At 35.2% G+C, this 16,292-nt stretch overlaps 2 protein-coding genes across 3 annotated transcripts; one reads left to right on the forward strand and one right to left on the reverse strand.

The window, feature by feature from the left end:
• Nucleotides 1-391: 391 nt before the first annotated feature.
• LOC132623083 (uncharacterized) lies at nucleotides 392-2,627 on the forward strand. The gene is made up of 3 exons (XM_060337784.1): nucleotides 392-543; nucleotides 675-763; nucleotides 2,220-2,627. The coding sequence occupies exons 1-3, from the start codon at nucleotides 505-507 to the stop codon at nucleotides 2,368-2,370; spliced, it is 279 nt and encodes a 92-aa protein (XP_060193767.1). The 5' UTR covers nucleotides 392-504; the 3' UTR covers nucleotides 2,371-2,627.
• A 7,761-nt stretch (nucleotides 2,628-10,388) lies between these two features.
• On the reverse strand, nucleotides 10,389-15,647 carry LOC132622943 (E2F transcription factor-like E2FF). 2 transcript variants are annotated; one of them, XM_060337636.1, is made up of 11 exons: nucleotides 15,420-15,647; nucleotides 13,289-13,356; nucleotides 13,129-13,181; nucleotides 12,980-13,057; nucleotides 12,847-12,903; nucleotides 12,583-12,652; nucleotides 12,364-12,431; nucleotides 12,222-12,294; nucleotides 12,071-12,132; nucleotides 11,573-11,975; nucleotides 10,389-10,729 (listed from the first exon to the last, which is right to left on the reverse strand). In XM_060337636.1, exons 1-11 carry the CDS (start codon nucleotides 15,509-15,511, stop codon nucleotides 10,701-10,703), a joined length of 1,053 nt encoding a protein of 350 aa, XP_060193619.1. In that variant the 5' UTR covers nucleotides 15,512-15,647; the 3' UTR covers nucleotides 10,389-10,700. The 2 variants fall into 2 exon arrangements, with proteins under 2 accessions (XP_060193619.1, XP_060193618.1); XM_060337635.1 differs by having other exon boundaries at nucleotides 10,389-10,848.
• Nucleotides 15,648-16,292: the final 645 nt, after the last annotated feature.

Below are 16,292 nucleotides of genomic sequence, written 5' to 3' on the forward strand. Positions count from 1 at the left end.
AATACAATTTTTTTTCTTTTAAAATTTTATCCCTTATAATCTAATTCATATTTTCACAAGGTTAAAAGGAAAGAACTATATTCACCCATTTCAAACGTATTATACGAATTTGAATAAAGTGTTGACATTTTCATTATTGAATTTTTTTTTAAACCCTCCCTAAGAGCTCCTACCTTTCTGCTCCCTTGATGGCTCAAACCTACAATCTTAGAATAGGATGTAGAGGATGCTTAACACCTGAGCAACCACTCTTATCAGTTATTGGATTTGGATGTACTCTTAAAAACTTTTTAATTCAGTCGAGAAATTGAAAAAGAAAACTTAGAGCTCCAAAGGATTTTTAAAAAACTTTATGGACCTTTTCGTAAGTTTAAATAAAAGTAAATTGCAGCCAACGAGGAATTTCCTTTTTTTTTTAGAGAATATAAATAGGGAAAAAACAGGTAGGTCATCATCATCAATCAACAGTCTCCACAAAAGATCATAAAGTTAGCGTGTTTTTGAATGGCTTCTTCCACCCTTAAACGATGGCTGAGGCCCGAGGTATGTTTTATTGTTCCACCTTAGATCTACAAATATAACTTGCTATCAAATCGGCTACGTTTGTAATATTTGTGGTTGATTGTTGGTTTAGCGGTTAGATCTGAGATGGTATATTTGTTGTGGTGGGACAGGTGTATCCACTTTTTGCAGCGGTAGGAGTTGCTGTTGGGATCTGTGGAATGCAATTGGTTCGTAATATCAGTGGCAACCCTGAAGTCAGGTACATATAATACATGTGCCTCTTTTAGAAAAAGATAAAGATTATGCTTGATTGATGATTTAAAAAAGGAGTGAGTATTAATAAAGTCGACCCCAATTAGCTTGTTTGTGATTGAGGGTAGTTACTTCTATTATAAAGACTATGCTTGATAAAATTTCCTATTAGAACCAGGTTTGCTAGAGTCTTTAAAGTCTGATTAAAGCTCTGTGTTTGTGACTCTTTATTAGTATTAGAACAAAGTGGTTTCGCTAAATAGATGGGGCTTGAATATAGAGAATTCATATAGTCACCTGGCACCCTATGGGGTTTGCTCTCCTTCTCCATATGCATAACAAGAATTAAAAGGAACATAAAAAAAAAAGTGATTGATTGATTTACATTTGATATATCTTCCTTTGTGTCTAATGCTTATTCAAACGCTGATACTTTATCCTTATGACTTGTAAGGATATAGATGTTGGTCAGAGACGAATTAAGGATTATGTGTTTGAGTTTGGGACTTTCTACCCCAACTTTTTTGATTTACTTGGTTTGAAATGTATTGGTTGTACTTATTTAGTGAATTGTTAAACACATATATAGTTTCTGATCCAAAGTTTATTGAATCCTCCACCGATTTTGATTTACCTACGTAGTAAGGATCTGGAGGCATATGAAACGCTCTTAGCTTAAGTTTCTTTGTCAATTTTCATCAATGATTTGATAAATAGGAAAGCCCCTAGAGTGTAACTGGTAGGACTCTAAAGAATCAGATGAGGTTACAAATCCCTTTTGTGAGACTTTGAAATGGAAGAATGAAAACCTGGAAAAATTGGTCTATCCATAAAGGACGTTGCCCCTTTGGGTTGGTTTTATTTGATTGCTTGTTGGTGGTAGAAATCAAATCAATTGATCAAGGGGAAGTTACACATTAGGCTGCTCAACCAAAATATTTACATCCGCTTGTCTATACACATAAATCATACATTATACGTATATTAAACATCTGCCAGCCTTTGTTTTGGTATAGCATCAGCTAGGCAATGAACACCCCCATATGTACGTTGTGTTGTACCAGATTGCATCGTTTAGTCGTGGCAAAAGATGGAATATACTATGGAGGAGATTATAGAAAGCATGAAAGCCCCACCTGAGATTAGAAGTGCAACCTAAAACAATTTTTGAGCAACCACTTTGCGATATACTGGAAGCTTCTCTTGTGTCATGGAGATCCCATTTTTTTGGTTTTCTTAAGTTGTTTTTACCCAATTTGCATGATATTCTTTTTCGATAAAGTGGTAATTGAACCCCCCCCCCCCCCCCCCCCCCCCCCAAAAAAAAAAAAAAAACCACACACAAAAAAACCATGTAGCTTCGCTACTGATTTTAAAAAAAAAAGACTCGGTGAAAATGCATTAACTTTTCATTTTACATTATCAAGTTTTAATTATGCCTTTGTGTTTGCAAAAAAACTCAGGGTGACCAAGGAAAACAGGACAGCAGGGGTGCTGGACAATTTTTCGGAAGGGGAGAAATATTCTGAGCATGCTCTTAGGAAGTTTGTTCGAAACAAGTCTCCAGAGATTATGCCAGCTATCAACGGCTTCTTCAGCGATCCAAAGTATTGATGCCTGCGTCAAGTTTGATATGGATTAACATCGTTATTCTTTGTCTTTTCGATTGAATGAGAGACTTGAAAAGCATTTTTCTGGCCTGCGATGGGCCTAAAACATATTGAAAGAAACTTGAATAAATGTAATTCATAACTACTAGTTCCTCCCTTTTAAAAGGGTACATCTTTACATATACTATTTATCTATTGTTTTCTGGAAAAAATTGTTCATTTTACTATCATGAATGAATGAATGAGTAGTATTATTTTGAATTCGGCTCTTTAGACATTCTGCTGTATGGTTCAAACCGTGCTACAAGTTGCCACATCTAAGAGTCTGAATGAAGAACTTGGACAAATTTATGAATGACCACAAGTAGGGCTGCTTATCAGGTGAATAATTACGCTTAACGGTTCAGCTTATCGGTTATCGGTTTTTAAATGTTCTAATTCGCTAGCCAACCGTTAAGATATCGATTGGTTGAGTATGAGGTTAGCAATTATCAGACGGTTATCAGGTGATGTATCGGCTAAATCTAAGAGAGAATGAAAACTTTGAAGTTAACTTTGCTTCTCAAGTTGAAAAAGTTCTGGATCTCTATCTTAAAGTTTTCTTGATGATTTTAGAAGCTAACATTTTAATAGATTCACCAGTATTAACAAGGAATAATGATCATTTAACTTCCGCCTATGAATTCACCTTCCTTTAGAAAAGAAAAATATACAAATGACCATGAAATAAAATACACATAAACTTGTTTCACGTATTTAAATCTGCAAAATTACATAATAGAGACAGCAAACTCAGCGGCGTCTCAAACACAAATTTAAGTACTTAATTTATAGTCTTGTCTTGCCAGTTCAATACTGAATCTGAATGGGCCTTTAGCCCTTAGCTTTAAGATTTAAAATAGATACTTTATATACTTGGGGGTGAAAATGTAACTATATAAATCTTAACGGTTTAACGGTTTATCCAATAAGAAAATTGAGTAATCCGTCCCCGCACCGATAAACCGTTAACTATAAAATTTTAATCTGTTCACCAACCGTTAATCCGATAACCCTATACGAATAAGCCAATAAGCCATTTCTTCGATTGGGTTATCGATTGCGGTTCGATTTTGAACTGTCCTAACCACATGTCTATGTATTGATTGAGTTAAAACATAATTTATTCTAGGCCAAATACATAGACTACCACCTAAAGTTGTCAAAAAATATCATATTTAGACACCTCAACTAAGGTGGTTACTTATTGAAAACTTGATTTATATTCAAATTGTGCCCATTAAACACACAGACTGATTGGCACTTTGCGTATATCACATGAACTCTTGAGAGCATAAAAGAGTTTTTTTTTTTCTCCAGAAAAATCTCTTTCTGCATCTTCCTTATTTTCCCGGTCGCACCTCCACCATTCCCATCAACTCTCTGCCCTTTCAAACACGAACCACAGAACCATCAACGAAAAGAGGGAATGATGTAGAAGTACTAGCCAGAGCAAATACATTATAGTGGATAAATTCAAGAAATAAATCCAGGTAGTACCATGTCGGAAGCAGGGGCGGATCTACTAAGGTCCGTGGGGATGCCACGCCACCCGCAAGCTTCGGTGAAAACGCTATGTATAGATGTATACATACGTATCAGATTGTATAAATTGATATACTGCCACCCTGTGTAACAAATGGCTTAATAGTGCCCGTGGCAAAGGGCAATTGTTGCCCCCTTGGTGACCAGGGATCGAGCCTCAGTAGCAGCATTTAATTATTATTTTTTTGGCTTGTTGCAGTAAATAGACAGCATAGCACACGTGCATTGTAAATCTACAAATTGGCTCCTATTATGAAATAAAACTATGAAGTAAATACACAGGAGAAATATGTAGAGAGATATCAGATTATATTACTTCTGCTCTTTCAACATTGCATCTGTGCATCCTATTTATAGGAGCAACAGGACATGGGATATTTTGAGATATTTTGGGATATTTATAACTTAATGGATATCCACTACTTGGGATATTTATAACACTCCCCCTTGGATGTCCATTAATAGATGATGTACCTCGTTAAACCTTATTAAAAAAAAAACCCTGTGGGAAAAATTCCTAATGAAGAAAAAAGAGTGCACATATCTAGAAATACGTTTTGAGAGCTGCCTCATTAAAAACCTTACCAAGAAAACCCAATGGGACAAAACTTGGTTAAGGAAAAAAGAGTACAACGCGTATTTCACTCCCCCTGACGAAGACCAAGATTCAGATGTCGGAGTCTTCGCATTCCAATCTTGAATATCATCTTCTCAAGAGTTGAAGTTGGCAAAGATTTAGTGAACAAATCTGCAGGATTGTCACTTGAACGGATTTGTTGCACATCAATATCACCATTCTTCTGGAGATCATGTGTGAAAAATAACTTTGGTGAAATGTGCTTTGTTCTATCTCCTTTTATGAAACCTCCTTTTAATTGAGCTATGCATGCAGCATTATCTTCATATAATACTGTGGGTATTTTTGTATCACACTTCAAGCCATATCTTTCTCTGATGAAATGTATCACTGATCTCAACCACACACATTCTCTACTTGCTTCATGAATAGCGATTATCTCAGCATGATTTGAAGAAGTAGCAACAATGGACTGCTTGGTCGATCACCATGATATAGCAGTACCTCCGCATGTAAACAGATAGCCAGTTTGAGATCGAGCTTTATGTGGATCAGATAAATAACCTACATCTGCATAACCAACAAGATCTGTACTACCTTTGTTAGTATAAAACAGACCCATATCGCTAGTTCCCTTCAGATATCGCAATATATGCTTAATCCCGTTCCAATGCCTCCGTGTAGGAGAAGAGCTATATCTTGCTAGCAAATTAACAGAAAATGCTATGTCAGGTCTTGTAACATTAGCAAGATACATAAGTGCACCTATTGCACTAAGATATGGTACTTCAGGACCAAGTAGCTCTTCGTTTTCTTCCTGAGGTCGGAACGGATCTTTTCTCACTTCAAGTGAGCGAACAACCATAGGAGTACTTAAAGGATGCGCATTGTCCATGTAAAACCGATTTAAAACTTTCTCAGTATAGGCAGATTGATGTATAAAGATCCCTTTTGCGAAATGTTCAATTTGCAAACCAAGACAGAGTTTTGTCTTTCCGAGATCTTTCATCTCAAATTCTTTCTTCAAATATTCAATCGCCTTTTGGAGCTCTTCTGGAGTTCCAATGAGGTTTATGTCATCAACATAAACAGCAAGTATAATGAACCCTGATTTTGTTTTCTTAATAAAAACACATGGACAAATGGCATCATTTATATATCCTTCATTTATCAAGTACTCACTTAGGCGATTATACCACCTACGCCCTGATTGTTTTAAACCATATAATGATCTTTGTAATCTGATTGAATACATTTCCCGAGACTTTAAACCAAATGCTTCAGGCATTTTATATCCTTCAGGAATTTTCATATAAATTTCATCAAGTAAGCCACATAGGCCGTGACAGCATCCATCAGTATAATTAATGTGACATCTTCTGTTGTTTAGACTGCTGGCCCAATAAACATTACGTTTACCAAGATGGATCATTTTACTTGGTAATTATTCTACGTCAACATGCTTTAAGAGACGTAGAAATCAAATCCTCACAACCTTATACAATATTGCGCGCTATATTGTATATTGTCGACAAGATATCATGTTGTATCGGTTCGCAATTCGACATAACTTACTGAGATCTCATCACTTCATTATTTTCAGGTACCTGAACCTCCTATAAGGTTTATGAAGTGTTATGTCGTAGCTCTTCAAGAGCACATTGCCTCCTTATTATGATCATTTGCTCCTCCCTTTTTCAAGGATTATTATATTTGGAACCGATTGGTCTACCATGCTCCATGCACGCTGTAGACTTTGTCCTTCAGGGACATTAAGAGCATTTTGCAGATGAAATATGAAATAGTTGGGTCAGCAAATGCTTCCAGCATTTGACTTGAATTATCTGAGGATCATACTGATGATAATTCACAACATATTTCTTAGCTGCTTATTCTCTCCCCCTTATTTTAGTGACATATGTCCCCATTTTCTTTGGGAAAATCCATCTGTGTGCATCATGGTATATCCATTAATCATGTACCGCACATCAAATGCTAAAAGATGAAAATATCTAGTTCCTGACCCTGAACCAAATATGAGGGGAGAATTTATCAAAATTTATTGATCTGAAGCATACAAGTGCTGTTGTATGCAATATATCATATCTCAGACCAACATCTGAAACTCTGTTCTCATAAGCAATGGTTTAGCTGTATTATGGAGGCATCCAATGCCAAACCAACTTAGATATAAATCAGCATTATCAAGATGATTGTCTTGATTACATATTCTGAAAATTGTGCTTCCAACTCAATTATTTTGAGCAAGCAACTTTGTAAATGTCAAACTGCCAGTTGACAATAAACATACATGTGACTGTCTTAAATAGATGCATCTATTTAAGACATCACATTGCAGGTGAAGGGGCCCACATTCACCTTTTATATTTTTCAGAATTTTGGGGATTCAGTCCCAACATTAGCTGGTGTAATCAACTTATTATGAGAACAAGCAACACAAACAAATTCTCGAAGAATCTTCTAGTTCTTCAATATGTTTTTTAATACTCAATTAGCACATCAGATTTAAATCAGGACGATCAAAATGGTCTTGTCAACTGATAAAATTATCTGTACCCGTAAACTTCAAGTTTACTATGACGAGTGCTATTTCTTTTAATAAACTTCTGGTTTACTATTGCATAAAATTTTATGTCAAAACTTCTGGTTTATTGTGACATGCGATCTCATCATGCTCGGGTAACGCTTTACACACGTGACCCTACCCGTAATAAGTTGGAGATATTCAATCTTCCAATCATCTGTAGTCTCAATATGATGACCATTTTTCTCGCTAGTAAACTTCAGGTTTACTATAATTTATTTTCCGATCGAAATAATTATGATCTGAGATGAATGGTACTATCATATATAAGCTCTTCGAGAGACATCAATTTGTTCACCATAATCATATATTATTTGGACACTGCTAGTGTCATGATACTTGTAAATAAATAATTAGCTCTTCTGGAGCCTTTGATCATTAATTTCTATTACCAAATATTTCTTAAATACTTCTGGTACCATTAAAGCAAATTTCGACACTACTGGTGTCACGAAATAAACATTGAATTCTAAACTTCAATATTTCAAACATCTCCTTCAGGGAGATTCATCATTAACTGAGAATTTTGTATCTAAGCTCAAACACATAATAATCAAATCCTTCATAAAGAAATACATTAATTGTTATTTCCTTCAAGGAAATCAATAACAACTAACCATAATGTATTAATGTGGTTATAGGAGAAAGCATTCTACTCTTCTTCCTTTTGCCTTAGAAATATGTTTCGACGTACGACAGGTACATATAGCAATGTCTGACTTTCATACCACCAGAATATAACATCTACATTCCTTGTATTTTATCCCTTCAGGAGATAAGTTGTGGTATTTGTTCATTCACTTCGGGGAATGAAACCTGATTATTTAAATGTGCTTGAAATACGACGCTCATCAATATCTCGTTATTTTGCTCAAACACAAGAAAATATTGCTTCAAAGTATTTCTCAGATATTTTGGTAATTCTTTCTGCTTCAGGAGTAAAGTTTAAAGGTTGACTAATTCAGGAGTAAATTTCTGAATTCTACTACTTCGGGAGTAGATTTCAGAGTTGTTTCAGGAGTAGAATTAAAAACCTTACTACTTCAGGAGTAAAATACATAGGCTTACTACTTCTAGAGTAGAATTGAAAGTTTGCTACTCGTGGAGCAAAATTATGAGTTTAGTACTTCGGGAGAAAAGCATATAATATTCAGAATATTTCTTTTCAATTATTCTACCTCTTCTGGAGATGGATCATGATATTTTCACAATCAAATGCATGTTTATATTTATAGGCTTTACTACATATTATCACATTCACTTCAGGGAATGGATCTATATTTATAACATTTATCAAAAGTTTTAATTCTTCAGGAATAAAACATAATTATCTGAACGAGCCTTAAGCATATCAAATCGTGATAGCTTATAGCCTCTTTTAAGATATTGCTACTTCAGAAGCAAATCGAGGCATACATATAATGTGGAGAATTTTTCTCTAACACATCTTCAATCATAAACACAATAAGCCTGTAAAAATATTACCACTTCTGGTGTTCACGGATATAAACTCATTTAATCAATTCATATTTGCGAACTAACCTTCCAGTAGAATATTGGCATAAAGCCTTCAGCAACTTTGGTTTCAAGATATTTTGGCAAAAAGAGGCCAAAGTGCTATATTCCATAGTAATATTTAAAAAAAGAAAGGCCATGTTTCTTACTACGTTGATGGTGAGCTTCTCCCAAAAATCAGTTTAAAATTTTCATAGTTGTTAAAGTCAACAACAATCAACCATCAAAACAAAGATAGAAAAATACTTGGAACATGTTACCTGAACTGTTTAGACTAAATAAGTACTGCAAGTCCTTTACTTTATCTCCAGGAGGCAACGACTTGTACTCAGTGTAATTCCAAGAATTGCACCTTCGAGGCTTTCAAAGTATTTGCTCAACATGGCTGAGGCTCGTGCTGATAACGTATTATGAAATAAAACTATGAAGTAAATACACAGGAGAAATATGTAGAGAGAATATGTAGAGAGATATCAGATTATATTACTTCTGCTCTTTCAACATTGCATCTGTGCATCCTATTTATAGGAGCAACAGGACATGAGATATTTTGAGATATTTTGGGATATTTATAACTTAATGGATATCCACTACTTGGGTTATTTATAACAGCTCCACAAATTTAGGAGCCCTTTTATATCAGTTGCCTCTTTCCTTTTTTTTTTCTTTTTTCATTTCCTTAATTCCTCTTGAATTTTCTTTTTACATTTCCTTAATTCCTCTTGACTTACTTTTAAGGTAATAATACATATTGCTAAATCAGTTGCTTTTATATTTAAACAAATTGGAAAGACCTAATCTGTGCTGCAAGCTATTGTTATTATTATGTATTTTCGTTCTATCATTTTGTCTAATATAAATGGAAAAGACTAATAACCCGACCCGAAGCCCAATGTAATCGACCAAAAATTTATTCTATTTGGATTAAAAACAAAAATGGCACCCGGAGCCTCCAAATTTTGGATCCGCCTCTGGTCGGAAGACATTGACTAAGACAATGGGTGGCGTGAGAGAGATGGGAAGAAGAGATAGAGTGTTTTTTTTCTTTTTTGGTTTTCTTCTGTCCAAAAGGCCACATGGCTTTATTTCATTTGTTATTTTGCTCTGCCAACACGCGTGAATCTCAAGCTCTCAGTTTTTTAACTGGTCAGTGCTTAAGTGTTGATAGGTTCAATTTAGATTGTATATTTTAGGTGTCTAAGAGCCTGTTTGGATGGGCTTAAAAAAAAGCTGCTTCTTTAAATAAGCTAAGCCAAACGAACTCAATTATTTTTTTAGGTTATTTTAAGCGCAAAATGACTTCAAGCTGACCAGTCAAACGCTCAAAAAAACTAAAAACAGCTTATAAATTATTTGAGGTGTCAAACAGCTTAAAGGCTCTAATTGGTAATAACCTTAGTTGAGGTGTCAAAATGATGTTTTTTGACAGCTTTTGGTGGCTGTGTTTATATGTAGCCTTTATTCTACATATAGGTATATCCAGAAATATGATCAAGAAACCTTTGGCTCCACTTAAACCGGGTAACCGGGGCTTGGGGTTGTCAAACTGACTAAAGGTTGCAAACAATTGAACTTTAAAGGTATACCCATTCTGCAAAATGTGCATGTAGGAGTAGCTCGTTTAAGCGCAAGGAATGAGATCTTGTCAGATCCCGTCTTCTTAACTTAAAACTCTCCTTATCAAACATAAGTTGGCCAACATAATGCATATTGCAGAAGAAGGCTTTCTTGCACAATTAAATGCAAAAAATGAACAGTTTCTGATTTACATTCCTCCGGCAGTGAGATGACAAGCAAAATTTAGATGCCTGCATACTATTTACATCACAGTTAATTTAGCTCAATGCAATTTAAAAGGTCCAGTCTGGAAACGCTTCAAGAGGAAACTCATCCAGATAAAACTGGGAACTACAACGTCACCGAACAGAACTAAGCATCAGGCCTTGGATATCACAAACTGATAATAAACCGCACATTCAACTGATAGATGTATGCAGGAGATATTCAACCAATAACCACCATCTCTCAGGTGAGAGTAACAGCATCAGATATATTATCCTTGTTGAAAGTGTTTGACACCATCTGAAACAAAAGAGATCCAAGATTACATTAATGTTCATGTTGTTTGTGCAGCTCATTGGCAGCTTCAACCTGCCACAACTCCCATGCCTCAACATAATGAGCAAAAAGCTCACTTGCAGCTGTAAATTTGGCAAATGGAAACATTTCAACCTCCTCATTAAGGCAATAACTACATGAGATATAAACACATTCACATGAACAAACAAACAAATTTTACACTAATAATAGCTGAATTGGGTGTTAGAAATTGGATAAACTATACTTCCATTCAAGAAATGTAGTCTATCATGGGTAACTCTTAAAATGGCAGAAGCAGTTGACACCTAGAAACCTTATCAAAGCCATGCTATAGACTGTTGGGCATGAAAAATTATCATGCTTAATTGGAAAATATACAACACAGCACCAAACAAAACGGAGTATCATATTCAGAAAAGCAAAAGACTTGGTGATAAAAAGTAGAGTTTTCTTATTTCTTCTCTTTGTTTGTGGCATTTCTTGTATGTTGCCCAACATTATGAAGTCTAATTACCAAAAATCTTTAATGATTAGCTACTAGCTCCACATATCTCGTGGATTAAGAGGTTAAAGACAGTGACTTATCAAAAGAGGTTAGGAAGCAGTAAATATGGCACATTCATTCTTTTTCTCTTTTCTCTTCTTCATGAGGAGTAGGGAGAGGGGAATAGAAACAGGTTCAAACCCGAGTCATGAACAGAGTATACTTCAGGACCAACATATCTGAGAATATAGCCCAAAAAAGGTGTCATCCCTCCTCCCTACCCACTTGGAATGGGCAGAATAAAGATGCTTCAACTTTTTCAAATGAGATTTAGAAAGTACCCTTATTCTGATACTGAGGGCGAAATTTAGATGCCAGCTCCTCCCAGTTCTGAGTCTGTTTCAACTTTTCTTTTCCAGAAACTCCTGATCTTGGCAGACTAGCTGGACCAAAAGGGCCAAATACAAATTCCTTTGTATCATGTTCATTAAGCTGCTCTGTTGATATCTCCTGATTTTTATCTTTCAATTCCTCATCTTTTGCAACTTTCAACCTTTTTACCTGCCCGTTTGACATTAGATCAGATGAAAAGTCAGCCCTGCATCTTTTGGGAATTGTATTTGTGATATCTGCCCCAAATGTTCTCCTCGTTGAATCATCTGATTTAGTAGCTGCAGGGGACCCAGGATTTCCTTTCCAAGCTATCCACCTAAATGCTGGTTTTCCAGTATCTGGGCTACGTATCTACATATGTATTGCAAAGATCAAGATCAGAAAGAAGTCTCTACTTCATTTTTTTGAGAATATTCAGTTACTGATCATTCAATTGTATGACCAACCTTCTCAATGAGCTCCATGGACACAAAGACATTTGCAATATCATACAAGCGTCTGCTCTTTGCTGCAAAATATTCATGAAAGATAAAAAGTTTTTCTATCAAGTATTTCATCAACAGTTAAACATAACATCATAATAAGAACATGCATTACTCTTCATAGCCATCGGATCGTGCATATCACCAAGCAAAGCTGATGCAGCCTTGTCAAGAGAGATCAAGTCAACCTAAAGAAGGTAAGGCATTAGCTTCCATACAGTTGACAACTTGTCAGAAAATCTATATGCTTCACTTACATCAGTACAGTGGAAAAGCTTTACAAAATTTTGTGCAAGAATCATCAAGGACTTCTCCTTCCGGTTGTCTACAAAATTAGACCTCGAGTTAGTCTCACAAAATATCAAATAGATACATGATATCCAGCAGTTCTTCAGAATATTAGAATACTGCCCTCCACTGGAAGCGCACTCAAAAATCACAATTCACAACCATCACACCTACAGAGAAGAACTTACCATTCTTATGTGATCCAGAAGTTTCGCCTTCCCCTTTTTCCTTAAGATCTGAATGATTACAAGTTATGACCTAGTAGAAGAAGCTGCCGCGTTATATCATGATAAGAAGAAGATGCAATCGCTGAGAAAATCAAAGTAACTAATCGAGTGACTAATGGGAGAGTATCTACAATTGAACTATTACAGACCCACTCCAAATCACCCTTTATAGATGGCTCGGTGTGGGGAAAGGGGTGAATGAAGAAAGAAGCATGGTGTACATACATTTGCACTATTGTGGCAAGTGGAGGAGACAGTTGAGTGATCTTTTAGTCCTTCTTTCTACAAAATAAGCAAATAATATCAAATTTCCAGGACATATCCATATGAGACAAGGAAAATGGATATTATCAAATACCTTAAGCAAATCTACAGCTTTAGGAATAGCACTATACCCATTCCATCTATACTGATTCTTAGCTTTTCGTGACAAAACCTGAAATAAACCGCCTTAGTCATTCAATCATATAAAGATTATAAGAGGACGCTGAAAAGATAAAGAATTACCCCAACACTTTCCAAAATATTGACAATATCATAAATGCGACGCCTCTCAACACCTACAACCACAAAAAGATTCTGTGTGAACACATGCAAGAAGAAATCTGCATATTTGCATTGACACGGTTGGGAAGATAACATGAGGATGAGAAGACAGAGCAAAGACCTAATTGATCGGCGGCATTGTCCAAACCAATGGAGTCCACACCTTCCCGATCACACAGCTTCAAGAAACTGAATAGTACAAAACTTACAAGGTCAAGAAAGTAATGATAGAAACGATATGTTGATTTTATATTGAAATAATCCAGAGTTTTGGCTTAAATTGACAATGAGCCCGTTTGGATTGGCTTATAAGTTGCTTATAAGCTGTTTTCAGCTTTTTTGAGTGTTTGGCTGGCCAGCTTAAAGTCATTTTGTGCTTAAAATAAGCTCAAAAAAATAATTGGGCCCATTTGACTTAGCTTATCTAAAGCAGCTTATAAGCTGAAAACAGTTTATAAGCCAAAAAAAATAAGTTACACTACCCCAACCTATTTTTTTTTGCTTATAAGCTGCAAACAGCTTATAGGCATAAGCCCACATAATTTATAATTTCATTGGCTTCTTCCACATTTCTTTCTAATTTTGTAGATGAAGGAAGCAAAGCAAAAAACTTTGGCAAAGAACATACTATCAATATACCAGATAATCTTTCAACTTCAACAATTAATATTCAAAATTTTCCAATGAGCTGAGCCATAATTTATATAGTAGCCCATGAAGTCCAGTTTTCAACTCTTCAAAACAATTCAAATTTTAAAATTCCTAAAAAGAGACATGATCAATTTACTAAAGATTTGTAAAATAGTGGCTCGGAGCCTCTGTGTTAGAAAACCACCGCTGTGTCCCTCCAACATATTAAGGCTGCGAGAAGTCCTAATTCGCTATGGAAAAGACCTTCTTTCTATCTATAAACATTAAGTTCTAATAGGAAGTGATTCCGAGGAGGTCATGGAATTTCGAACTGAAAGAAAACCCTAGAGGAAGCTCACAAAGAGAGGAGACAAAGAAAGAAGAGAGTATCAATCCCTTCATTGTCAATCCAGGTGTTTTTCTTTCCATTATTTTTCTTTGATTCTCATGATACTATCTAGTAAACTTCTTCTTGGTTTTGTTTAATTCTTTGTGGAGTAGGCTTTTTGAGTTAGGAGTATATGAAACTAATGTCTATAACTTGAGTTCGTTTTTTTTTTTAAATTCAATCTAACTTCTAGCATTACTACTCGTCCAGTTTCTTCTTGACTGTACATGGATCTGCTTAGGAAGTTTTCTTTTGTTTCTATATAGAATTGATTTTGTTCCTCATCCATAATTCAGAATCTAAAATAACAATCTTGAGTGTTATCAGGAAAATATTTTCCATTTTTCTAACGTTTGGTTGGTCAAAAAAATTGAAAACATTTTCTCTCAGAGCACAAGTTCCTTAAAAATGAGAAAAATGACTTCCATGGGGGAAGGAGGGAAAATAAGTTCACATAAGCGGCATTCCACACTAATTGTCTAATATCCACTCTCCAACACACCCCACCCCCACCCAAAACCCCAAAGCCACCATCCCCACCACCCCACACCCCATGCCAACTCCAACAGTATTTGCCTATATTATGTACAAATGTTTTTGGGACAATATTTATGCTTATTTACCAATCAGAAGAAACAACAACAACAACAAACCCAGTGTGATCTCACAAGTGGGATATGGGGAGTGTAGGATGTACGCACAATGGTGGAACCAGGATTTTTACAGAGGGGGTTCAACATCTACTATATATATAAAAAAAAATAACTGTAACCTTGTATATACAGTGTAACTTTTTGAAGAGGGTTCGGATGAACCTCTTGGCCCCTTAATGGCTCCGCCCCTGTGTACGCAAATCTTAACCCTACCTTTGTAAGGTAGAGAGGTTGTTTCCGGAAACAACGACAATAACATAGCACCCACCAACCACAAGAAAATAAGTAATAACCCACTTATTTTCCAGGAAAACATTTTACATGGAAAATACACCAAACACACCTCTAAAATCAAATCATTTAAGTTAAAACCCTAAAAATCCTCGTGAGATCAACATTCTCTCATCAATTTATCACTTGTACGAACACAACTACTGCATTCGCTGTGTATTTCACATAATCGTCTCATTCTAAGATCGAATTGCGGCTTACATACACTTAACAAACAATCTCACGCATACGATACAAATGCTTAAAAAAAAAAAAAAAAAAAAAAAAAGGGAGAAGAAAGATTATATTACTTGGAGCAAAGAAGACCGAGCGATTTGTCTTTGCGGCTATAATTGTTAGGGTTTTTCCATGGTGAATCTTCAGTGTGGACTGAAGATGACATTTGTAGAGTTGTGTGTTATCAAAAGTTAAAAGCGATTATTGAAGAGAACCCTATATGAAAACTCGAGATAAACCGCTAAAGCTGCTAAGGCAGAGAGGGAAATGATGAAATTTGGCGGGGCATCAGTTTATTATATGCCCAAATTTTATTTACATTAATAATAATTACTTCACTCTAATTTGAATATTTTATACTTCCCTAGACCCTCCGTTTCCTCTTACTAACCCCATATATTAAAAATTAAATTATTTTATTCATCTCTGTTAATAAAAAATTTCCGATATTACCTTTATCATTAAGTAAGTACATAAAATATCAAGAAATTGCACAGTTTTCCTTCAAATGGCCTGATCTTTAATTTTTGTACTTTAAAATCGAACTTGTGTCTAGACGGGAATAAATTTTTTAGGGGCGCAAGCTTAACTTATGAATATTATGATGCAAATATTTAAATTTATGATTCACGGAAAAACTATTGTGTATTGAGACAAAAATTAAAGACAAACACAAAACAGGGACAAAAGTGCAAATGACCCATAAAATATTAGTCAAATTTAGATTTTCATGATATAGTTAAAATAACCCTTAATAACAAATAGAATGACAAAGTTATTGAAATCTTAATATCATGGTAAAAGTAGTGCTTGGAAGTTGGACAGTTCTCTGGAAAGTTTTCACATTGATAGAAAATGAGGACAAAACGTCTAGAGCTTTAAAAATAAACAATGAAGGTCAAAAGTGATAGATTTTATTTAATGAGGGTCAAAGTGCAAGTTATGAA

The sequence above is a fragment of the Lycium barbarum genome, chromosome 12 (assembly GCF_019175385.1).
Source record: "Lycium barbarum isolate Lr01 chromosome 12, ASM1917538v2, whole genome shotgun sequence".
Classification (NCBI taxonomy): domain Eukaryota; kingdom Viridiplantae; phylum Streptophyta; class Magnoliopsida; order Solanales; family Solanaceae; genus Lycium; species Lycium barbarum.